This window comes from Balaenoptera physalus, assembly GCF_965194825.1.
Source record: "Balaenoptera physalus genome assembly, chromosome: 16".
In the NCBI taxonomy this organism is placed as follows: Eukaryota; Metazoa; Chordata; class Mammalia; order Artiodactyla; family Balaenopteridae; genus Balaenoptera; species Balaenoptera physalus.
Window position 1 is genome coordinate 30143695 of NC_138898.1, and position 25880 is coordinate 30169574.

Here is a 25880-nt window from a genome sequence, read left to right on the forward strand (position 1 = left end):
TTGGTGTGTGTTCTCATCTTTGCTGTTGGCTACTATAGGACCAAAAGAAGAAACGGTGAATGATTTCTGGAGGATGATCTGGGAACAAAACACAGCCACCATCGTCATGGTGACCAATCTGAAGGAGAGAAAGGAGGTGAGTGGAGAAATTTGATGGAATGGCCCCTGATACAGGCATGACCAACAGAGGGACTGCTTTTCTGGAGTTCTGTGTTTGAGCCTAGGCTCTCCACCCTTTGTGGCTTCTGTGCCTGTCCTTCATCCAGACAGAACCCAGGCCAGTGTGCCTACTACATTTTCCTGTGGCCTGGAAGCCTCCGATGAACTCAGAGGTATACCTAGGGCACACCCTGTGTCTGGTGACCAAACAGCTCACCTTAGATCCAAAACATCCTGGAAGAAAGACTTGGGCCATTAGACAAGGAAAAGCCATAGTGGGGCTTTTCTCCCCTGGCTTCTCTAGTCCCTCACTCCCCTGGGTTTTTTGTTTTTGTTTTTGTTTTTGTTTTGTTCCTCCTCCTGAGATAGCAGAGGGAGCTGTATGAACTGAGAGACCCTGCAGGGCACAAGGAAATGTGAGCCCCTGAACTGATCCTTCAGGCAGCCTTCTGACTGGTTCTTTTCTTTCTGTGGCTGCCAAGTCCATGCCTGGTCAGCTCCATCACTGGGCCACAGCCAACACCAGTCCTGAGTCCTGGATCAGGCCCCAGAGAGGAATCCCGATTCGTGACAGTCTTTCTCCAGGATGGCCCTAGAGTCAACCTGATACCCACACTGGGCTGTTGGATGTATTGATTGGCTTAGGAGGGATAGCTTTAGGGCTGGCCTTTAGGTTCATTTCCTCCAACCCTACCTCTGGCTCTTGGGAGCTGTCCAAGGCCTAGTCAACCAGAGAAAGCCTTGGGCCTCTCTTGGCAGGTTTACAGTCTGCATCAGTCCACCCTGGTGACTCCCTCATAGCAGGTTGCTCATTCCAGGGGATCAGACAGACTTGCCCCTAGAGCATGACCTGGGATATTGTGGAAGTACAGATTTTGTAGGTAAAATGGCTTCCAATTTGCCCTGAACTGAGAGACTAGAGGTGGGAAAGAGTGAGAAGTACAGGGCTGGGGCTCTGCATAAGTTAAGAGATTATGCTAAACAGGATGGAAGCTGAGGAACTTAAAAAAAGAACAGTTAGGGAGTTCCCTGGTGGCCTAGTGGTTAGGATTCTGGGCACTGCTGTGGCCTGGGTTCATTCTCTGGTCAGGGAGCTGAGATCCTGCAAGCCGCATGGCGTGGCAAAAAAAAAGGAACAGTTAAATAAGTCTGTAGCTGACTGAGGTGAGAGAAGAGGCCATAGGGCTTTCTGAGGATTTTAGTCTGGGCTTTTGTGGTCCTTTTCTTTAGGGCCCTTTACACGTGCTGGGGGCGGGAGGTCTGAGGTCAGGCGGATGCATGTCTGTTCCTTTCCAGTGTAAGTGCGCCCAGTACTGGCCAGACCAAGGCTGCTGGACCTATGGGAATATCCGTGTGTCAGTAGAGGATGTGACCGTACTGGTGGACTACACAGTGCGGAAGTTCTGCATTCAACAGGTACTGTCTCCTACCTCCTTTCTTGGTTCTCATTTAGAATCTGCTGACCATTAAGAGGGCAGACAGGCTGAGTCATCCCCGTCTTACTCAGGGTGGTCAGGAATCGCTGAGTGTGCAAAATGTTCGAACTCTGAAATCAGAGTTCTGGGCTCCCAGGGTATTTTTCTTTTTTCTTGTTTTTTTCTTTTGGTCAGAGCTAAGGGGGGAACATTTTCATGACTTTTCATGGCTGGGAGAAAAAGTATTACTGAGATGGAGTTTGGTCATCTTAGGTATGAACCAAGTGCATCAGGAGGTATTGCACCAGTATCTTCTGGTACTTGACTTACCTCTCCTCCTTTCTTACCCCAAAGGCTCCTGACATCAAGGATGTGGTGGGCCCTGCTCCTGACCCTCCAGGGCGACCCTGGAGGCTTGAGCAAAGGTTGCCTTCAGCTGAGGGCAGTGTGGTGCTATGAAAAGAGGGCTTACCAAGAGTCAGGAGACCTGCATTTTAGTTCTGACCTTGCCTTTTACTACTCCTGGGACCTAGACCAGGTCATTTAACTTTTCTGAGTTTCACATTTCACATCTGTAGGCTGTGAATAATAGTAACAGCCTGCCTACCCCATGGGGTTCCTGGGAAGGTTCTCTGTCCATGGTTAAAACTTTCTTGGGAAGTTTAGTCCTCTCACTTTCCCATTGTCAGTGATAGCCACAGCTGGCCCTGGCCCCTAAGCCTCACCCTCCTTCCCCTGGTGCTGCCCTACCCCAGGGTATCAGGGCCAACACACAGGGATCTCTTCAATTCACAGGTGGGCGACGTGACCAACAGAAAGCCACAGCGCCTCATCACTCAGTTCCACTTTACCAGCTGGCCAGACTTTGGGGTGCCTTTCACCCCGATTGGTATGCTCAAGTTCCTCAAGAAGGTGAAGGCCTGTAACCCGCAGTATGCAGGGGCCATCGTGGTACACTGCAGGTCAGTGTGGCCTGACCCTTGGCTCCCCACTCATGTCACATTCTGCTCCCATGCTGAGAGCAGGGAAGGCACAGGGGCCCTGGCTGAGGAGGCTAGCACAGAGCGGATGAGCTCTTGGGGCACCAGGGCAGCATCCAGAGAGACTCCTCAAGAAAACTAGGTGCTGGGTGGAAAGCACTTGAGGAAAGAGGGAAGGGCAATCCTCCAAGATTGAGGGTGGGGTGACCACTGCTATGAAGCCAAGAAGCTAGGTTGAGTGCTGCCTTGTGTACTTGGAATCTTCAGACCATTCTAAGTGTCAAGGTTCTCTGGTCCTGATAACTAGAGGTAAGGAGTTCAGGGTACAGTGGAGTTGTTGGCTCCGTGAGAGTCCCAGCTCTACCCCATACAGAATTAGAATTTAAAGCCTTGAAGAAAGAGCCCTACCCTGTGCTGCCCCCTCCCTGAGTGTTCCCACAAGACGTGCTAGCCATCCCAGTAATACTCCTGCTCTCTGGCTACAGTGCGGGTGTAGGGCGTACAGGAACCTTTGTCGTCATTGATGCCATGCTGGACATGATGCATACAGAGCGGAAGGTGGACGTTTATGGCTTTGTAAGCCGGATCCGGGCACAGCGCTGCCAGATGGTGCAAACAGACGTGAGTGGTTTGTGGGTAGGGGGCATTCCAGGACCAAAACATCTACCCGCCTCATGGATTACTCAGCCTCCCAGGTTATTGTAAATGATCATCATACAGTGTGATGAAGGGCCCTTATAAATTACGTATTAAAAGAACTATGGAGCACAGAGGAGGCTGTGCCTAGGGGAATCTGGAAGATGGGGCAGATGTCATTTGCACTAGACTCTAAGGATATGGAACAGGTCCTGAGGGAAGTAGGTATGTGGGCAGCCAAGGGAGCCATTGCCACAGAGTTGTGATGCAGCTCAGCCAGGTCCAGGAGCAACAGTGAGATCAGCTCTGTGGTTAGGGCATGGAGTTCAAAGGGCACAGCACTGGGAGGGGAGGGGGGCTGGCACAGGTTTTGTGTGTCACCAGAATTTGACAGCCCCTCAGTCTATCCAGTCTGTGCTCTCTGAATGAGCAGGAGTTGGAGTTGTCCTCTCCAGGAGGGTACCAGAGTAGGACCCTCCCTACCAAGTTTAAGCACCCCCAGAGGGACTCATGCCTTTCGAGTCCTGCCTCCCTGAATTGGGACAAGAGTGAATCATTTTATCTCTGCTAGTATTGAAGAAGTGGACTGAAGTGAAATGGGAGTGGGAGAGAGTGCTCTGGCACCACCAGGACCATGTGTGTAACTGGGAACTCGGGCATCATCTGCATTTCAGATGCAGTACGTCTTCATATACCAAGCCCTTCTGGAGCATTATCTCTATGGAGATACAGAACTGGAAGTCACCTCTCTAGAAACACATCTGCAGAAAATTTACAACAAAATCCCAGGGTCCAGCAACAATGGATTAGAGGAGGAGTTTAAGGTAAGTTGGAGCTGAGCTCTTTCAGGATGAAGGATCTGTGTGACCTACAGAATACAGGATGCTTGACTCCTTGTGGATTTACCAACAAATGGTGAATCCCCTTGCAAAGCATGTGGGTTGTTAAGGAGGTGGGTCTCTGGCCCTTTACTCATACCCTAGTCATTCTCAACCCATCCTGCATGTTAGAGTCACTTGTGTTGTGTTTAGGGGGGGAAAAAAACAAAAACAGGCAATGGTATTTTTTTTAAGTCCCCCAGCTCCCCCTCCCAGGTAATTATAATGTACAGCAAGAGCAAACGTTCTCTGCAAAGTATTTGCAACTACTTAGTGCTGCTGTTATAGCACAAAAGCAGCCATAAACACCACGTAACCAAATGAGCATGGCAGTGTTTCCATAAAACCTCATTTGCAATCAGCAGACCAGATTGGCTCGTGGACCATAGATTGCTGACCCCTGCTGTATGCCATTAGACGGTGGTTCTCAACACACCTAAGGGACATGTCACACTCTCACCAATAAAAGTGCTCCCAGAAGCAAGAGATTCTGGATTGGGATGGGGAAGACCAACTGCCTTAAAGCACTCCTGAAGCTATCATGTACACATGAATTACCTCGGGATCCTATTATGATGCAGGTTCTGTTTCAGCTGGTCTGAGTTGGGACCTGAGATTCTGCATATATAACAAGACGAGGCTGATGCTGGTTTATGGGCTACACTTTGAGTAGCAAAAATCAAGAAGGAACCTTGGAATAAGGAGAAGGGAGGATATATATTTGAATAAGGTTTTCTAAAGAATCTAAGACAGCCTCTGGGAGTAGAACAGCAGGGAGAAGAGGGAGGAAGGGCACACTGTCTCCTATAAGACTAGATTACTTGTTCCAGGATCATAAAGTTTCAATCTAAGGGAATCCCAGAATGGTCCACAGGAGCCGGGAAAACAGTGTTTCCCAAACACTCTTGGCTTATTAAAGACAGAAAAACTGTGTTCTGATAAGAACATGTGGAAATGATGGAGGTCAGGGCTCTGCTGAGAAGAGCAGTATGCCAGTGTGCCCTGGATGCAGGTCCAGTGACAGACATAATCTTGTCAGGTTCAGTTACTGAGATCAGTAATGTTTCCCCTCCCCTTCCCAATTCAGAAATTAACATCAATCAAAATCCAGAATGACAAGATGCGGACCGGAAACCTTCCAGCCAACATGAAGAAGAACCGGGTTTTACAGATCATTCCATGTAAGAGCCCTCTCCCCACCCAAAGCCTTAATGACCCATCCCCCTTTCCCTTCACCCTTTGAACTTCTTGGGTACTAGGTAATGATCAGCTTGGAGACAAGAATTATGGCATTGTCTCTTATTGTTCCCAGTTCTTCAGTGGCTTCTGGAAAGAGCATGAAGCCCAAAGGTTTTCTGCCTCCTAGGCTAGGAACAGGCATGTTGTTGCCCAGCTGGAATTATATCTGCTCAGAGCTGAGGTCGGGGGGGGATAGATGGAAAGAGAGGGAGAAGAGGACAGGTGATGCTGGGGAGCCACAAGCTGCTGTCCTTCTTGCAGATGAATTCAACAGAGTGATCATTCCAGTTAAGAGGGGTGAGGAGAACACAGACTACGTGAACGCATCCTTCATTGATGTAAGTGGTGGCTGTGTCCCCGGAGCTCCCAACACTCCATGGAGATTCAGCTGGGCCTTGCAGTGCTGCCCTCCCAATGCTTGGAAGGGTGGTCTTTGAGTCAGTCATCAAATACAGAACTGATACCCTTCCTGTGCACTAGGTCTGTCAGGGCCCCTAAGAGCAGAAAGTGAGGGAACAGAAGGCAAACACCAGTTTGGAAGGAAAAGTTCACAGCACAGACCAAAGACTAAAAACACTAACCTCTGGTCCTTCCCATTCCTGCTGTCTCCATCCTAGCCCCAGCCCCACTTCCCTCATCTTCTTACAAGACCAGCATGCCAGCCAGGGTTTGGTCCGTGGCCAAAGGGGAGCTCTGCCTGGGATGTGTTTGTCTCCAGGCAGCCCCCATCCCATCCCAGTGGCCTGTCTTCTCCACTAGCCCCTCCCTGATCAAACCATCTCACTCCTGCCATTGACCTGGACTGTATAGGGCTACCGGCAGAAGGACTCCTACATCGCCAGCCAGGGCCCTCTTCTCCACACAATTGAGGACTTCTGGCGAATGATCTGGGAGTGGAAATCCTGCTCTATCGTGATGCTAACAGAACTGGAGGAGAGAGGCCAGGTGAGCTCAAAAAGGTCCTGGGCCGTAGGAGACAAAAGACACATGAAAAAAAGGGGGGGTGGGGGGGGTTGCTAAGAGGGTATTTGGACTTTTTCTTTGACTTAAACTAATCAAAGAGCCATTGCCCAGCTGCTTGGTATCTGAACAGTCAGCTTCTCTCAGGACTGGTCTGAGCCTCCATTCGGTTCCCAGACAGTTCACACCCTCTCATTTCTCTCCTGAATACAGTCTCCCCAAGCCTAGCTTTGTGCACACCCTCTGCACCCCACCTCCACGGGCAGGGCAGAACTAGTGAGAGGAGGGATACAGAGACAGACTGAGGCTCCCACATGGAGCTTGTGTGAGTGTCTCTAAGGAGAAAGTGCCTTCCAAGCCAGAGAAATTAACTAGAAGACTGGTGGGAAGATGGGTCACTTCTTTGCTGACTACACAAAAGAAAACAATAGAATTTGAGAAATAACAAAAACGAGAAACTTGTAAGTTAACATTCAATAACAAGCAAATCTTTTAAAGAAAAAATCCCTTGAGAATTGTCAGCATACTCAGAATATAAAGGGACCTTAGAGGCCCCCTAGGCCAGCTCCCATTCAGTGTAGGAAATCTCTTAACACTATTCCTGAGTCAGAACCTTGCAGCCTCTACTGAGTGAGCACTTTCAATCTCAGGAGTCACTCTTTCTGTGTCCACCTCCCACCCCACCCCCCTCAGTATTACTGTGTGGCTCAGTCTGTGTTCAGATAGTGCTTATTATCTTCAGACTCTTTCTGCTGTGGTGCACAGTGCAGTAATGGGTGCTCCATGATGCCTGGTGCGCAGCTTAACAGGGGTCAGAATCGAGAGAAAGAGCAGGAGAGGCCAGCAAGGGCCCGGGGGAAAAGGTCCTTCTAAGCCACAGTGAAGAGTTTGAATTTTGTAAAGCAGTTTAAGAACTCTTGACAATATCAGATTTGTAGGTTTCTTAAAATCCATCTGGCTCTGGTGAGGAGGACAGATTAGAAATGAGCAAGCAAGCCAGAAGCAGAGAGGAAGCTGCAACAGTAATGCTGGTGGCCTGGACTCAGCAGGGGTGGTGAGAAGGGGTCTGCCCCGAGAGATGGTGCAGAGGTGGGGTGGACTGGACTAGGGGAAGGGGGGAGAGGAAGAATTAAATACGTTTTTTACATTAGTTTTTCCAAGCCACATCTTTCCCATTCTGTACTTGGGCAGTTTGTTTATTTTAACCTTGATACAGCCTTGATATTTGCTCACCCTGATGTTCCGTTATGTCAAGATTTTTTTCAGATTTAATCATTTAACTCATTAGTTGTTCTTCTCGGATTTGTATCATGTACCTAATCAACAGACATACATTATAGGTCTTCACCTATCATTAATAACAATACTGATGAGGTGAGAGATTTGGAGGAAGCGTACACCTGAGTGACAAAGGCCAGTTGGGGGATGAGCTACTTTGTTATCAGGAATTAGGTGCATGTCTCCTGGCCCTCTCTGATAAGCTGTGAGGGACCGTACATATAGACCAGGGACCTACATGAGGTTCCCTCCACACTTCCACCCTCTGGATCTATGATGGGCAGGTCCAAAGAACAGGCAGAAAAAGCTGGAATGGCGAGCACATTCTCAGTCCACTGCCCTGCAATAAAAAGCAGCCCAGTGAATACCTCAGACTCTGTCTAGTCAGATTGTCAGGCTTTTCCATCCTTGAAGTAGACCTAGTGAGAGTACAGGGCAGAAGGGCGGGAAGCATTTCTCACTGGTAGAGGTGGGGAGAGAGGGGACATGGACACACAAGTTTTCCTGCCCGTTGGCCAGGCCTGCAGTCAGTTGGATGAGGCCCATTCCCCTCTACCTACTAACACTGTGCCTGTGCCTATGCTTCTGTCTTAGGGCCAGTGAAACAGAAGCTTCTGAAGTGGAACAGAACAGGTTATAGTAACATTCTTTACCAGCCTCACCGGCCTCTAAGATAAAATTTTACTTTCTGTTCCACCTCCCATTCATCTTATCAAGTGTAGCTCCCAGAGATATTAACACAGTAAGCCTAAATGAGACAGTAAAGGGTGTCTCCATTTATACATTCTGACACCACTCCCTACCCCCAATTTAAATTCCGAGAAAAAGTCTGATCCAAAAATGTAAATTCTGTATACATTAAAATTCCAAAGGAATTAAAACCTAAAATTCTCTTCTCCCTGTTTTATTTTTCTGCACCATTTAAACCAGGGGGGTACACCAAGAGGCTTGGTAAGGCCTGAGTTCCTTTCATCAGCTGCAGCTTGATGCATCCACCATCATCATCAGAGTGGGCAGAGCAGCTCTAGCAGTTTCTGCATGGTGTCACCTCAACCCAAGGCCACATTCTACTTCTCCAGAGAGACAGTAAAACATGATAGACCCTTGTTAGACCCTTGCCCACAAAGCTCTGTATCACCATCACTGTTTTCAACCCCAGACCATAGCAAGAAACTTAGTGCTATCTAGGGGAAAGAGGGTAAACAAAGACAGCAAGAGAAAAGACTGAAAAACTTCTCTGTTTCAGCTTCTTTAGGGATACCAATACCTAGAGTCCATAACCTGAAAATATAAATCTTAGATTAAACCCCAGTTCCCAAGCATTCTTCTACTAGACTTGAACACCTACTCCTCATCTCCAGTCACCCATGGATGACTCCAACACCTGGCTTGCTGCCCCTTTTTTGATTCCTATTTCTGTTTCTATTCTTGGAGGCAAAAGTATGTATGTGGGTGATCCATCTACTCTTGTCTTTCAGCTTCTCAGCCTCCTTAGCCATCCAGTTCCATGGTCAAACCACAACCTTGTCATCCCCTCATATCTGCACTGACTTTGGAATGTCAACATTAGGCATCCCGCCCTGTTACCATCTCCTGTCCTTTCACCTCACTACTTCTCATCTCTTACTCCAGTAATTCTTTGTCCTCATCAGGTCCTTAGATACATTGGTTCCTCCATTTTCTCAATCTCAATCACCCCAGTCATGTCCCCACCTTCCTTCTTACTCTGTTAAGAGTTTTTGTGACTTGTCATTATTATAATCCCTCCCTTGTTAACATCCACTATTCCCTCATGGTCTCTTACTTTCATGGCAAGGTCTCTACCCTATTAAACTCAATTATATGCCTGCATCTGGTATCAGACATTACTGGGAGAAAACGCAAAATGGTGCTGAGTGGTCTCACATTGAATTCGTGACCACAAATCTAATATGTGTAATTAGCGTCACCTACCAATCCTACTACCCTTCCTTCTCTTTCCTCAGACCTTCAACATTCCCTCTTGCCTGTCCCATCACACTCACACCTTATCTTTTGATCTCATTCTTCTCCAGGAAAGCAGACAAGAATGCTCTCATCTTCTTACCCTCAAGCAGCCAGCCTGGGGCTGGATGAATCTGTATCCATTCATCCAATCTCATGTCTTCTCTCTGGTTGCAGTAGAAAAGTGTTCCTACATTTCTCAGTCCAACTAGCCACTGTGCCCTGGTCCCTTCCTCTCCTCTGTCTTCTCAAGGATGTTGCTGCTCTCATTATCTTCTCTCACCTCCATCCGTAAATAGTTCCCCTCCCTCCTCTATACTCTTATCAGCCTATTGTTACTTTCCTATCTTTAAAAAACAAAGATCTCCTAACCCCACATTTCCTCCCATTTGCCATCCCATTTCTCTGGACCCCTTCCCAGCAAAACTCCTTTAAAAAGCGTTGGCTTTCTCCCCTCACATTCTCTCCTCATCCTGTTCCTTCTAGGCTTGACTCCTCTGGGACTGCTTCAGTCAAGATCACCGGTGACCGTCATCTGCCCAATGCAAAAGTTATTTCTCTTTTCTTGTCTTTCTTGTTCCTTTGTAGCAGCGTGTGAAACCGTCAACACACACTCCTTCCTCCTCAAGACACTTTCTTCCCTTGACTTCGATGATGTCACCCCCTCCCCGCTCACTGGCCTGGCAACTCCTTTGTTATTTCTTTTGTGACCTCCTCCTCCTCTGCATGACCTCTAATCATTGGAGTGTCCAACACTCAGGCCTTAACCCACTTTTGTTCTCTTTTGATACACTATTCCTTGAGGATCTCATCCAACTCCGTGGCTTTAAATACTATCTGTATGTCAGGGACTCTCACATCTATGTCTCTAGCCCAGTTACCCCCCATCTTCCCAGTTGTGGACCGGTGTACCCACACAGCTACTTGATATCTTCTCATGGATGTCTGTTAAGAATCTCAAACTTCATATGGCCCAAATAAAATTTGGTTTCCTCCTTTCCCTCGTACTGGTTCATCCCACCCTACCCATCTCAGTAAATTGTACCACCTTCCACCCAGATGCTCGAATCAGAAGTCTAGGAGTTACCTTTATTCCTCTCCTTTTCTCATTCTCCACAACCAGTCTGTCAGTGAGTCCTGATGTATGCTGAGCATATCCACTTCTCTTCAGTGTAACTCCTGTCACCCGCATACAGACCATCATCTCTCACCTGCATCACTGAAGTAGCCTGGCAGCCAGTCTGCCTGCTTCCATTCCCATCCCCTTTTAGTCACTTCTCCACATGGAGGCCAGTGATCCTTTTGAAAATATAAATCTAATTATATCACTCATTGTCTTAAAATCCTCTTTGGGCTTCCTCATCTTGAGGGAAAATCTACCCATGCATTCAAAATATAGAAACTTTTCCTGTTGATAATCCAGTCCCAAGACTTGAATTGGGTCCTTCTTCCTCTCCTGTTTCCATTGCTTATTTTAAGTCTCCTAGTTTCCATTTTCCCTCATCCCCGTCTGCCCTCTGTGTACAGAGTGGAGCATAGATTCTGAGGTGAGCCACAGCCTCTACTCCCTGAGGGTCAGGTCCCATATTTGTCACAGCCTTGCATTCCCCACAGGCCTAGTCTCCAGCTCTGTGCTCTCATGTCTCCATCCTCAGCAGGATACCAAGGCATTTTTAGCCCTGGGCGACAGTGGGTACAGCCACTGCTGGCCCCTGCTCTGGATTCTGTTACAGCTCTTTTTGCCATATCCCTCCCCACAGCCATGAGAGGCACCTCAGGAGTCAAGTCCCATTTAAGCCCAACCTGAGTTTTCTGTTTGTGTTGTTGGGCCCACCCAGAGGGCTAAATTAAATAAGCCTTCACCTGGCTGAGTAGGGTAATTTCCTGCCATCGGTCCAACATCTGCGATCATCTTATGTGGCTTCTCTTTATTTCATGTCGTCCCTTAAATCCTATCCCCATAAGTTTACCAGGCTTGCTTTCTCTCAGCACACCATACCTGCTTCCCTACAATAGCTGTGTCATCTTGAAATTCACCCTACAACAGCACTGATCTAACTTCTTGGTCCTACCACAGGTAATCATTTTGGCTGGTTGTCCCCATTAGGCAGCCAGAGCAGACATGCTTTCACTGCTGACCAACTCCTTGTCCAGAGTTTGAAGAGGGGACTTTCTTTTTGGCCACACCACGTGGCTTGTGGGATCTCAGTTCCCGACCAGGAATCAAACCCACGCCCCCTGCAGTAGGAGTGCAGAGTCCCAACCACTGGACCACTGGGGAATTCCCTAAAGAGGGGACTCTTTTTTTTTTTTTTTTAAATTTATCTTTATTCTATTTACTTTTTATTTTTGGCTGCGTTGGGTCTTCGTTGCTGTGCGCGGGCTTTCTCTAGTTGCGGCGAGCAGGGGCTACTCTTTGTTGCGATGCGCGGGCTTCTTATTGCAGTGGCTTCTCTTGTTGCAGAGCACGGGCTCTAGGCGCGTGGGCTTCAGTAGTTGTGGCACTCAGGCTCAGTAGTTGTGGTGCACGGGCTTAGTTGCTCCACGGCATGTGGGATCTTCCCGGAACGGATTGAACCCATGTCCACTGCATTGGCAGGCGGATTCTTAACCACTGCACCACCAGGGAAGCCAAGAGGGGATTCTTGATGGTTCAACTCTGCATCCCTGGGAGTCCTTCTTCCAATCTGCCCCTTTTCTTCTCTGTTATGCCTCTTTTCCTAAACTAAGAAGATCTAAAATGTCTGAAGGCTGTTAAGTGTGGGACCATTAATATTTCCTTTTCTTGCCATAGTGTGATTCTAGCTCCTACACGCTGTTGCTGTAAAGCTCTTTGTATCTTAGCAGTTCTAATGGTTTTAAAGCCCCAGTCTTTAGTTCTGACTGATAAAACTGTATAAAGGCAGTGTTGGGAAGGAACTGTGGTAACGAAGCTCACTCCACCCACCAAGCCCTGAAAACCAATGTAGTCTCTGTTTAAGGTGAGGCTTAATTAGATTTTTCTAAAGCTGTTCTGGTTGAAGAGAGGGCCCAGAGCTCTGACCCTCAGGGTATCCCCAGGGCTCCTAGTGGGCACACATTGAAAAGCACTGGTCTGTGACATTTCCTTGATCTACCACTTTAATAATCCCGTGTTTTAAAATGAGCTCAGTGTCATTTATAAAGGGGGTAATGAATGATCACACATGAAAAGCAAGAAAAGTCATTAAAATGGACTTTTAATACTGATTTTATTCGGACTGAGAGACTATCAGTGATTTTATTTTTGTATTTAATTTCCCCAAAACTTTTCTAATGAACATAGAGTACATTTATGGTTGAGTATCTTTATTTATTTATTTATTTATTTTTGGCTGCATCAGGTCTTCGTTTCTGCACACGGGCTTTCTCTCTAGTTGCGGCAAGCAGGGGCTACTCTTTGTTGCGGTGCGTGGGCTTCTCGTTGTGGCTTCTCTTGTTGCGGAGCGTGGGCTCTAGGCGCGCAGGCTTCAGTAGTTGTGGCTCACGGGCTCTAGAGCGCAAGCTCAGTAGTTGTGACACACAGGCTTAGTTGCTCCGCGGCATGTGGGACCTTCCCAGACCAGGGCTCGAACCCGTGTCCCCTGCATTGGCAGGCGGATTCTTAACCACTACGCCACCAGGGAAGTCCCATATGGTTGAGTATCTTTAAATTGCCAACAGTGAAGTATCTAAGATCTCCCCTAAAATGCTCTAAAGAAAGGACAGCATAACCGTATTTTGTTTTGTTTATGTATTTATACCCTGGCTTGTTCTGCAGACATTAAACGCATTCATTTACCAGATACTTATTGAGAACCTACCAGATGCAGGCAGTGTGCAAGGTGCTGAGAAAACAAAGATGAAAAGAGGCAGCCCCTGCCCGCAAGGAGCTATAGAAGGAACTGAGCCAGGTGCAAGCAGAGACAACAGTAAACCATCTTGTGCTCACTAACAAGGACAAAAAACACAAGAGCTAGCAACTATAACGTGCCACTGCAGATTAAAGAGTTAAAGAGGAGGGACTTACCTGGTGGTGCAGTGGTTAAGAATCCACCTGCCAATGCAGGGGACACGGGTTCAAGCCCTGGTCCGGATCCGTGCGCCACAACTACTGAGCCTGCCCTCTAGAGCCCGCGAGCCACAACTACTGAGCCTGCGTGCCACTACTACTGAAGCCTTTGCACCTAGAGCCCATGCTCCACAACAGGAGAAGCCCACGCACCGCAATGAAGACCCAATGCAGCCAAAAATAAAATTAATTAAAACAAACAGAAAATAGAAGTTACACATTAAAAAAAAAAAAAGTGTTAAAGAGGAAAGGAATGAAAGCATACTGTGGACTGGGCTTTGGTGACGCACCATGGCTGGGTGAGAATGTAATTGGGTTCAGTTTTTCTGGGTTAGCGGTCTGACATACATAAGTAACTACAAATGTGGGAACACCTCAAAGGAGCAAAGAAAAAGGAATTGGAACAAAGACACTGATTCCTCCTCTCCCTCCACCCTGCCATTGAGTGTTAGATGCAGCTATGAGCTGATGGTCAGAGTTCTTCACAGACCCTGTCAGTGTTGCAAATTAGACTATAAATAATAGCAAAAGGTTAAGTGATGAGTGGACTTAAGTTGTTCAATACGGATGTCCTGCTGAGGATCAGAAGTTAAACTGGAGTGATGTTAAGTAGTAGAAGGACCCTCTGAGTTTTTGACACCTTGGGGAAGAAGTGTGTCGGTGTAAGAAGTGGCTGTGTTGAGAGGAGCAGTCTGCTCACAGGGCAGCCCTGCTTTTACCACACATGGTATTCTGAGCCCCTCACCTCTCCCATTTGTCCCCCAGGAGAAGTGTGCCCAGTACTGGCCCTCTGATGGACTGGTGTCCTATGGAGACATCACAGTGGAGCTGAAGAAGGAGGAGGAATGTGAGAGCTATACCGTCAGAGACCTCCTGGTCACCAACACCAGGGTAAGATGCCTGGTGGGTGGGCTCCCCCCACAGGGAAAGCAGGGTTGCACCTACCTCTCTGATCCTCCTTCCTCCAAAGGAGAACAAGAGCCGGCAGATCCGGCAGTTCCACTTCCATGGCTGGCCTGAAGTGGGCATCCCCAGTGATGGAAAGGGCATGATCAGCATCATTGCAGCCGTGCAGAAGCAGCAGCAGCAGTCAGGGAACCACCCCATCACCGTGCACTGCAGGTATGCCCACCCCAACCCTCAGGGGGAAGAGAGAGAAAGGCATGGGAGGCAGGCAGAGGGGTGTGATGGGAGCCTGTATCAGACAGTGAGGAAAGCCAGACAAGAGCGGGATGTTGGCGAGCACGTGGCAATCAAGTTTGATGACCAGGACAGGCCCAGATGATAAGAACTTCACACTTTAAGTGCTAGGGAACAGCAGTCCCTAATGTTAAGATATTGGGCAGGGGAGGTGATGCAGAAGGGGAACAGCAGGGGACACTGACAGTGGAGAAGACCAGTTGGGCAACATGGGAATGAGGCCTGTTTCCCTAAGAAACACAGGAAAAGAGAAAAGGGCAACTATTTTGAAAACAGTTAGAAGAAAAATGAGCAAGACTATAAACATAGCTGTGAAAAAGAGGAGTCTCCTAGGTTCGAGGCTGGGTAATGGCTGGTGTCACTGACAGAAGAAAGATAGCAAGGGGACCCATGGAGCAGGGGGTGGATTTTGTTTGGGGCACATTGTATGAGATTGCATTTTAGAAAAAATTTTACCTTGACTTTGTATTGCTTTTATAATTGGGGGAAGGGAATCTCTTTTAAAAGGGAAGGAAGAATATATTTAAAATTCCTACAAATTGGTTTTGAAGATAGAAAAGTGAGCAAAGGAACTTCTAGAAATGTATCCAGTAAATGTTCTTCAAATGGCCAAAATGAAATATGTAATTACAAGAATTGAAGCACTGTTTATAATAGTAAAAGATGGTAGGGACTTCCTTGGCGGTCCAGTGGTTAAGACTCTGGGCTTCCACTGCAGGGGGCACGGGTTCAGTCCCTGGTTGGGGAACTAAGATCTGGCATGCCATGCGGCACCGCCAAAAAAAATTGAAAAAAAGATGGTAAATAATCTAAACATGTATTAATAGGGGACTGGTTCAGTAAGCTCTGATATATCTCATACTACAGAGCTTCAGATAATTAATTAGAAATCTGTTTGTGTACTGGTATTCAGTAATCCTCTAGGTTTATTGCTTAGTGAGAAAAGCAGTGGGAGACAGGGAAAGAATTTGTTTATGTGGGTATATGCATAAATTATCTCTGGAAGGACACACAAGGACCTGATGACATTGGTTGTTTCCCAGGAAGAAACTAAAAGGATGAAGAAGTAGAGTAGGAAGGAGACTTTCCACTGTTTCTGACCTTTTTGAAATTTGAACTATGCTAATTTATTACCCGTACAAAAATAAATCATTTGAAAAAATGTTTTTAAGAAGAAAAAGTGGCAAAGTCCACCATCTAATACAAATGTACAGTAAACATGAAAAGATGCTAATCCTTATTAGCAATATGAGAAATGGGGATGAAAACAGTAAAACATGGCTTTTTGTCCATTGGATTGGCAAATTAAAAGGATTCCTTGAACTACAAAAATAAATACTTCCTTGCCCACACTTTTAAATCTCCCATGCTCCTCTCTCCCTTAGTCACCCTCTCTTGGCAAACCCCAGATTCTCTAGCTACCCTGCACCATGCAGCTGAATATGGCTAAAGAAAAGCACCATGTTACAAGCCTCATTTTACGTTTCTGATGACTTCATCGTTGGCCATTAGTGCTGCCCTGCAGTCCTTCTGCATCTCCCACTGTTCTAGACCAGGGCTAGGCAAACTAGGGCCCAGTGCCAGAGCTTGCCTGCCACATGGTTTTGTGGGGGCCTGCAAGGTAAGACTTGTGTTTACATTTAAAAAAATTTTTTTTTAATCAAAAGAAGAATATTTCATAACGTGAAAATTACATGAAATTTACATTTGTGTTCATATATAAGGTTTTATTGGAACACGGCTACGCTTATATATTATCTGTGGCTGCTGTCCTGCTCCAGCAGCAGTATTGAGACCATTCGTGGTACTCTTACTACCTCACACTGCTGCTCAGCACACAAGAAGCACAGTTGTGCAGTTGTAACTTGACTTTGTCTCTCTTCCCAACAAAACCTAAGATACTTTCTATTTGGCCCTTTACAGAAAAGCCTGCCAGCCTTTGTCCTGGATGATCATTTCATCCTCCTCTCAAACCTCAAACCTCCAATACCTCTCCCATCCTCATATTTAAGAAATGACCATGTTTTCTATTTGCCTAGGAAAAAAGAAGCGATCAGAGAATTTCCACTTGCTCTTAACCACCACAGCTCCCCATCTACCTGCATTAGTGCTGTGGACCCTGCATCCCTCCTGTTCAGTGGATGAGTTGTCTGAACTCTCTCTGAAGTCAGCTACATTAGTCCTCTATTGCTGTGTAATAATATTACCACACACTTAGCATCGCAAAACAACACACATTTATCTTGCAGTCTTTGTGGTTAGGAATCTGAGCACATCTTAGCTGAGTCCTGTGCTTCAGGGTCTCAAAAGGCTGCAGTCAAGGTGTTGACCAGATGGGCTGTGGTCCCATCTGAGGCTTGACTGGGGAAGGATCCACTTCTGAGCTCACTTGGTTGTTGGTAGCATTCAGTTCCTTGTGGAATTTTGTATTTTGAAGTTCCTTGCCACATGGTGGACCTTCCCAGCATGGGTGCTTGCTTCTTCCAAACCAACAAAGAAGAGAGTATTTTCTTACAAGACAGACATTATGATCCACGTAACATAATCACATACATGTAATTGTATACGCTCCATCACCCTTGCTACATTCTGTTGGTTAGAAGTACATCACAAGTCCTGCCCACACTCAAGGGGAGGAGAAGCACACAAGTATGTGAACACCAGGAGGCAGGGATCTTGGGAGTCAAGCTAAAGTCTGCCACACCCACCCTCCACTTGGATACCAATTCCATCCTCTTTTGTCTCTTCAGGGACCTGACTTCACTATCCTACATCATCAGGTTTTCTTCTGGATACCTACTATCTTCATAAAAATGTGCTATAATTTCTCCCATTTTAATATTTTTAAAACCTTTTGCCTCCAGTTCCCCTCCAGCTACCCTCTATTTCTCTGTTTTCCTTAATTGTAAAATTTCTCAAAATATTTGTTCATACTAACTCTCCAGTTCCTCTCTTCCCAGCCTCTGTTGAGCCCATTTCAGTTAACCCCCCACATAACTCCCTTGCAACTGCCCTGTGAGGGCCGCCTATGACCCTCACATTGCTGAGTCCAGTGATCACTTCCTAACTCATTATCCTTGACTTTCATCAGCATTAGACACAGTTGGTCATTTGGTTCTCTGTGGAATGCTTTCAGCATAGCTTCTCTCCAGGGTTTTTGTCCTCATTGGCTGTTCCTTCTCTGTCTCCTTTGCTAATTCCTCCCCATCTGTGGTCAAGGGCCAAGTCCTTGGACCTCTGTCAACTGACAGTTACTCTCCTAGGTGAACTCATCCAATCTCCTGGCTTAATACCAACTCCCAAATCTTTATCACCAGTTCACCCTCTCCCCTAAACTCCAGATTTATATATCCAGTTACCTACTCAACATTTCCACTTGGGCCTCTTCAGTTTTAAAGGGTTATTTCAGAACTCCCGATCTTTCTTTCCCAGCCTGCTGTTTCACAGCCTTCCCCACATCAAGAAGTGGTATTTCACTTAACTCAGATAAGAAGCCTGGAACCATTCTTTTTCTCACACATGTACATCTGTTCTACCTGCAAAATAATTTCAGAATCAAGTGTTTATCACTCCCCCCACCATGGCCCTCTGTCCAAGCCACCATGCTCTCTCCTCAGTAACTATACTGGCCTCATTGGTTTCCCTGCTCCCACCCTTCCTCCTGTAGTTTATTCTCAACACAGCAGCATGAGAGCTCCTTCTAAAACTTCAGTCAGACCACATCACTCCTTTACTCAGAATCCAAACACTGGCTCACAAGGTACGACATGTCTGAGGGCTCCTTGCTCAGGCCAGGCAGGGAGTGCACCGGGGGCCTGGCCTTCTCCCTGAGGGCCCTGACCTTACCCCGCCCACTTCCCTCCCTCCCTCAGATGCAGCTACAGTGGCTTCAGCACCTAGACACACTCCTGCGTCATTCCTGAGATGCTCATTTCCAAGGGCCTTGTCCTCACCTTCTCAGGGTCTCTGCTCACATTCCCTGACCACCCTGTTCACAATAGCACTTCTCCCCACACTGCCTAGAACTGCTGTTCTCTTTTTCCTTCTCATACTGCATATCTTATTGTCTGGGGGTACTGCTGCCCGCCGCAGTCTCTACCACACAGCAGGCACTCAGTAAGGGTCTGGTGATGACACATTGAACAGGTGGACCGTGTCAAGGTGAGAGTCTGGATTCCTGGGATTTAGGAAGAAAATGAGCAGCATGGAAAAGAATCAGCAACCATATACCAGTGCAGAGGGGCAGGAAAGAAGGGGCCAGAACTCTTGACATGAATGAGCAGCAGGCCAGGGCCCCCCAGGCCTGTTTTTGTTTTTTGTGTGTTTTGTTTGTTTGTTTTTTGGCTGCGCCACACAGCATGTGGGATCTTAGTTCCTCAACCAGGGATCGAACCCGTGCCCTTGGCATTGGTAGTGCGGGGTCCTAACCACTGGACTGCCAGGGGATTCCCCCACCCCCACCCCAACCCCGGCTTGTTTGTAGGTGGACAGCGAAGCCTCAGTGCTGGGGGTGGGGGTGAGGTTCTTCACCACTGCGCAACGAGTGAGCCCCTCAGCAAGCAGAATGGGTCGTGCGAGAAGGGCAGCAGGGGTGCACCCACCTCCCCAGAGCTGTGTGAGCTCCTGTGCCCACCCCCAGCAGTTCCACTGGATGATTGACCTTCCCAGGAGCACCAGCCTCGGCCTTTATCTGCTCATTGTCACTGTCACTCGCCTCCTTGGCACAGGGAGCCATTGCAGATGTGATAAGTGTATCTGCTTTGTTACAGTGCGGGGGCAGGACGGACAGGGACCTTCTGTGCCCTAAGCACAGTCCTGGAACGGGTGAAAGCAGAGGGGATTTTGGATGTCTTCCAGACCGTCAAGAGCCTGCGGCTGCAGAGGCCACACATGGTCCAGACACTGGTATGCTGCCCTGCATGTTTATCCATGCCACCACACCATCTGCAGCTCCTCTGCCAAAGCCACCTCAGGGGGGAGGCTCTTTTGAGGGGCCCATCTGATAGTCAGAAGACTGTGTAACCACAGACTCATCCTTCCTCAAGGTACCTCAGACAAACAATGAGCTTTGGGAGGCAGGAGAGCAGTGGGGGCATAACCTAGCCCCACACCAGTAAGAGATGCAAGTGGCCTCTGTGAAGGCTAGAAGAGGGTGCCCAGGTGCCCCATGGGGCTCTTTACTTCTCCATGGGTCCAAGGTGGGGAAGACTCAGGAGTACCTCCTCTCCTCAGGCTCCCTTTCAACAGGTCTCCTGACAGCCTAGATGACCAGTAACCACTGAGTATGTGGACAGACATGAGCTCATGTCTGACCTCTGCAGGCCTAGGACCGCCATCTGCATGTCCAGTCTCTTCTATCTGTAGAAGGTAGCTGCACTCAGCCCAGAGGGGAATGCTGTCAGAACTCTGGCAGGCAGCTCAGGGCTCAGGTGGAAATCCAAAAACATTCATTTCCTCTTAATTTTCCATTTTTTTAAAAATGGGTTTGTCAGGAGCTGCAGGTACATTTTTCTCTTCAGTAACTACCCTGGCCTTTTCCCCCACCTTTCACTCTGCAGGAACAGTATGAGTTCTGCTACAAGGTGGTGCAGGAATATATTGATGCGTTCTCAGATTATGCCAACTTCAAGTGAGAAGCGATGAGGCCCCGTGGACAGGAGAATTGCCTTTAATATTTTGTAATATTCTGTTTTGTTAATATACCCAAAATTGTGTATATATCTTACAACTGTTTTAGAAATTGGTACATAGGCTTCTATTACCTGTTAGGTGGAGATTTTATATGTAAATGTGTTAGTACTGATAGTCCTTTTTCCAATGTTTTATTGGGGAATTAAATAGTGTGATGTTTGGATTGATATCATGAAATCCTCTGCCTGGAAATTGGGCTCTATTGTTCTTTGGTTTATACATCTTTTCCTAAAGAAGAAACACAAAACTCATTCCAGGTAGCTAGGCATTAACTAAGAAAAAAAGCACAAAGTTATCAGAGCTCTTGAGGAAATTGGTTGTCCCAGTGCCCCCAGTTAAGACCGCTCTCCCCTCCCTGCTCTGTAAATAATCTCTCCCCTTTCCACCCTTGCCCACCTTCTCGTACCGCCTACATCCCACCATGGCGAGTAGAGGGACCAGAGTGGTATCTCTGGCACCACACTAGGGATTATCAGGTAATAAAAGCTTTGACTCCCTGAGGAAACGTCTCTCCCTTTGTCTGGGGTGGGGCAGTCATACCAGGGCTGGGGTTCTCCTGGGCCACTCCCGTCCCTGCCGTTACTGTTCTGTCTTAGCTGGCTGCAGAGAGGGCACAGTCTCCCTGGCTCCTTCTTTCCAACAAACACAGCCCCTCTAGCTCTTAGGTAGTTATCAGGACCCTTCTTTCACTCCCAGCATATCTTTGGTGCAGTGGTCCTAGCCAGCCTTGCTCCCTGGGGAAGATGGCCAGGGTCCTCACTGCTTCCCTAAGTACAGAGGCATGGAGGAGAGAGGGGTGGCTTGGCTTTTGGCTTTGAGTCAATTTGACCTCTCCAGTCCTTGGTGCTTTGCTGCAAAACTATCTGGATCATGTCGCTCTGTCCAGAGCAAGTGTTTATATCTACACTTATTGTGTTAAACCGCTTCCATTTCCTTTCATATCTGTCCTCATTTCCAGGACTTTTATGTGGAAGTGCCTCAGATCCAGAGGCCAGGATGGTGGGAGTCTTAGATCCCAACTCGAAATTGAGCCTAACATGTTAGACAGAGTGTCTTAAATAAGGTGGATGTTCATTTATTTTTCATGTTAACAGTCTACCCAGTCCAGAGACCCAGTATCCTCCATCTCATGGTCCCAGTGTCCCTTAGGATGTTGTTCTCATCCTCATGGTTGAGGTCACTGTCTTTTCCCATGGAGAAGCAAAAAGAGCTTGGGCAAACAATTTCATTTTTAAAGACATGAAGCAAAAGTTGCACTTTTCACTTCCACTCATACCCCATTGGCTAAAACCTAGTCATAAGACCACACTGAGCTACAAAGGGTGCTGGGAAATGTGGTCTTTAGTTGAGGGCACAGCTGGGAGGGTGTGTCTGTTCATGGCCTCCTTTCTTCATGATCAGCCCAACACAGGAACAGGAGAGGAAACCGGTTGCCATGACTGTCAGTGCAGGGCTGAGAGAACCTTGCAGCCCTCGGGGCCTTTCTTAAGGATCAGGGGCCAGGGGCACCTCGGGGCTGCCAGGAGTGAGAGGTGGCACCCCCATCTGGCCCATGGAGGCATGCACAGAGATCACCGCTGCCATGCTTGCTGGAGGAGGTAGGACTTGAACTGGACCTGCGGGATATTGGAAGTTTAGATGAGCAAAAGGAGGAAAGATCAGCGGAGCAGCATTACAGAGGGCCTCAGATTCCAGGCAAGCAAAGACGCAGTGGCTCCAAGATAGAAGCCACGTTCTGCACCACATATTCAGGGTGTATGCACGAAGCCCAGGCGCCACGACAGACCACCTTCTGGAAGGTTGCAGGGGGTGAAGTCGTGTAAGTCAGTAGGTGTACTCTGGTCCTTCTGTAGGAACCAAGGAACTGTAAGGGGCGATAAACTCAAAAGTCAGGAGGTTTAAAAGAAGCATGGATAAATTAAGCAAAGACAGAATCTAAAGAATTTCTGGTGAGGGGTGCCATGCTTGGGAAGGAAACCCTGTCTCTTTGCAAGCTACCTATTGGTGCCTCTGTGTAACCATGTCCAGGCAGATGGAGGAGGGCAAGCCGTGGGTCAGCAAGCCATGCAACGAACATATCCCCTGGTTGCTAAACAGACATCTTCAAGCAGGAATTATCCCAGCTCTTTGCTTCCTTCTCTCCCTCAGCTTATAGGTATGGCTCATCCCTCTTCACCTCTTTCTTTTCCTGTATTATTCAGAGCTCACATGGTGTCAGGAGACATAAACCCGACAGGCTCAAAGGGAAGTGTATTGAGGCTCACATGGCACAATTGTGTGGGAAGGGCAGAGGAGATTGCTTCATCTAGTGCCCACTCCTCAGCCAGTCAGCTGTGACTGTGCCCACTGCACACCCAAACTTCTGGGGCCTGCCACACTTGCAGAGACCTCACTTCATCAAATTGTCTCTGTCCTGGGTTTTCCTTCATCCTCTACCCCCACCTGCCCAATATGCTTGTCTTTCATTTAAAAGAAGAAAAAGCAAGCACTTCCCCCATGCCTAAATTCTTCCATTCCCGCATATTCCTTCCTTACCCTTTCATCCTCAGTGCTGAGCCCCAGGGATCCACTGTCTCCCTGTCCACTAGCACCCCGCTTGGTGTAATGACTGCCTCCTGACTTTTATCCTCACTCTGTAGCTTTTCCTCCACAGCCCCCTTCCTCAGAGGTCAGGCATTCCTGCAGTCTGTGTGGTGTGGACCCTCAACCCTCCTCCAGCCCTGAGCTCCTGGTCCACACACCCCGCTTCCTACTGTGATTCCACAGGGTGGCCCAGAGGCACCAGTCTCGGGCTCTGCACACCCAGCGGTTTGCCCAGTCGCCAAAGCCCACTGCCCTTTTGTTCTCAGCCTCCAGCATTCTCTGCCCCCACCCACCCCGTCCCAGCCCTACTCCCACTGAGCACCAAACCCACAGGCCTGCTCCCCCCACAGATGCCCCCGTAGTTCTTGTGTTAGCTCTTCTCCATTTTGTCTTTTACCCTAGAGCACCCACTGCAGCCCTATTGCTGAGACTAGCTAACTCTCCATCCTTCACCCAGACCACCTGCTCAGGGGGTGTGCCCCTCTGTGCTCCTACAGCACCTGAGCATTCAACTCAAAACCTCTGCTTTCCCAACTGATTACAGCAGCCCCCAGACTGGAATAATGTGGCCTCAGGGCTGAGTGTGAGCTAGAGCTCAGTGGTGAACAAATGGCTTTCTGTGTCCTGCTGAGAGGGATACAAGGATGAATTCCAGAGTTTATAATCTGGAAGGAGAAAGCAAATATTCCTGAAAGGCGAAGTATGTGGCCAGAAAGAAAGGGAAGCTTTCCCCTGGGAAGCTTGTTCTTGTTTGGATTTTTCAGGAAAAACCACAATCAAATTACAGAAAAAATAAAGGCACCCCATTCCTTTTTTAAAATAAACACCAGGGCCTTTGAATAAAACATTCTGTAAACCCAAACCAGAACTAAGCTAGTTTACTGAACTCAAAGAACTGTTTTCACTAAACCACAAAGCAAATGTTTTCCTAAAATTTACTTGGTTAACCAATACATAAAGGGACAAAATCTGTTTCCCAAAACAGTTTAACTGATCATACGGTCCAAATATTCATTTCAGGTAAGTCAGTTTGGAAATTCACCCATGCCCTTCTGCCTGGGCAGCTGAAGTCGAGGTGCCCATGATGTCATCTCCCCCATCTCTGCCACAGAATTTGACACACCTGCTCTCCCAGTGACCAGCCACTGCGATGCCCAGCCTGACCCTGCCCTTGCACTTGCTGTTCAAATTGCTGTCCAAAGGCGGAGATTGGCTAACCCTATAAGTTGGCCTCTGCCCCCCAGAGGCTGGTGGCTGGCAGCGGAAAGCTGAGCTGATGCAGACTAAGGCAGGAGCCGTTTCTGGCATTCCAGGGGCTGTGCCCAAATCCATGAATGGTCCTGGGCCAAGTACAGGATGAGGAGGGGTTGGAACCTTGAGGGACAAAATTATTCCTACTACCTTTGGATAGGCCCACAAAGGCTGCACTGCCCCCTTAACTGGGCCCCGTGTCAGGGACCTGCTTGGAGGAGAGAGAGGCCACCTGTGGGGTAGCTATGCCCCACCCAAACCTACTTCCACCTGGAGTGACCCAGTCCTGGTGCCCAGGTGTGTGGATGAGGACCATCCCACCCAACCCATTTTACAAGTGGGCAAACAAGCCCTCAGGAAGAGTGGTCATAGCTCTCCCCAGACTTCTTAACAGGCTGCTGGGCTCCTCACTCTTAGGCCCCCACTTTTTTACCAGAGAAAGCCCTGAGCTGGGTGGGACTCAGGGAGACCCCAGGCATTGCCTCTCTTAGGGCCATAATTTGCTGTGTCAGAGAGGGCTGTGAGGGCTTTCTAGACCTAAGGGCAGGAGCTTGAGAATGCAGCTAGGGAAGTGGCTAGATGAGACTTCAGGGGCATAGGCCAGGCTGAAGCAGGAGTCCTGTGACTTCAGATCCCTGGGAAGATGGAAGAAGGAGGCATCTGTCTGGTGACCCCAGGACCAGCAGCTGAACATACACTGGGAAGGGAAGAGAGTTGGTGGCGAGCTGCCACCCGTCCCCTCTTTGAGACATCATTGGAGTCTGTGGGCCCAGAGCAGTGGGTGGAACTACCTGAGCAATAAATCTTGGGTCTGGCTGCCTGGGTTCCACTGCTGCCTGGAGGAGCCACCTCAAAGGAGCCACTTCATCCACAGCTCTCCCTCAGTGAGTGAAAAGGCTGCCCTCCCCAGGGCTGGGGCTCCGGGATGGAGCTCTATTCTGGGTGCATGGTACACTGCTCCTCTTCCCCCTCCCAAGTCCCTCTACCCCTGACCCATGCCCAGAAAAGCCCCCTTTCCCTCATCTCTCCCCAACAACACTATTCCTGTGCCTGCTGCCCCTAGCGTGGGAGGGACAAGGGGTAGAAACCCTTGCCCCTGTAACCACCACACATCCATTCCACATCCCCAACTGCCATGGAAGAGAGATAGCAACCCACAGGGAAAAGGAGCTGAGGGCCTGCCAATAACATCCCCCAGCACTGGGTGCCCCAGATGCCCCCACACTGCTGCCTGTCTCTTGAACAACTCCTCTGTTCCCCTCTCCAACCTTCTCTCACTTCTGGGATCCCTGAGGGAAGAAAGGGTAGTCCTGCCCTACTGGGGAAGGCCCTCAACTGGCAAAGCGGGGAGCCTCTGTGCCCCAGGGGTTCTGGGAGGTGGCTAGTTGCCAGGAGCCCTCAGGGTCCAGACCCCTGTAGTCCTGGTATAAGGAGCAATAGCAGAAGAGAGAAGAACACGAGGAGACACTGAAGCTGCCCCTGCAACGCCAGTTGTCCAAGGGGACCCCGGAGGAAGAGGAAGGGGGTACGGATGGGAGCACTCCTTGAGTGCTGTCCA

The 25880-nt window shown here is 48.4% G+C and overlaps 1 protein-coding gene and 1 long non-coding RNA gene across 5 annotated transcripts in view; one reads left to right on the forward strand and one right to left on the reverse strand.

Annotated features, from left to right (window-relative positions):
* The window catches only part of PTPRA (protein tyrosine phosphatase receptor type A), a 186121-nt gene extending 165466 nt beyond the window's left edge, over window positions 1–20655 (forward strand). For all 4 annotated transcript variants that reach the window (XM_082428497.1, XM_082428498.1, XM_082428499.1 and 1 more), the window contains 12 exons: window positions 39–136; window positions 1456–1575; window positions 2370–2536; window positions 3040–3175; window positions 3865–4014; window positions 5156–5249; window positions 5569–5645; window positions 6118–6252; window positions 14363–14488; window positions 14568–14719; window positions 19567–19702; window positions 20356–20655. In XM_082428497.1, the coding sequence (XP_082284623.1) occupies window positions 39–136; window positions 1456–1575; window positions 2370–2536; window positions 3040–3175; window positions 3865–4014; window positions 5156–5249; window positions 5569–5645; window positions 6118–6252; window positions 14363–14488; window positions 14568–14719; window positions 19567–19702; window positions 20356–20430 (1466 nt within the window). In that variant the 3' untranslated portion in view covers window positions 20431–20655. The remainder of the gene's footprint in view (window positions 1–38; window positions 137–1455; window positions 1576–2369; window positions 2537–3039; window positions 3176–3864; window positions 4015–5155; window positions 5250–5568; window positions 5646–6117; window positions 6253–14362; window positions 14489–14567; window positions 14720–19566; window positions 19703–20355) is intronic.
* Window positions 1–25880, reverse strand: part of LOC309644681 — a 236613-nt gene that overhangs the window by 190160 nt on the left and 20573 nt on the right. The gene's annotated exons all lie outside the window — the stretch shown is intronic.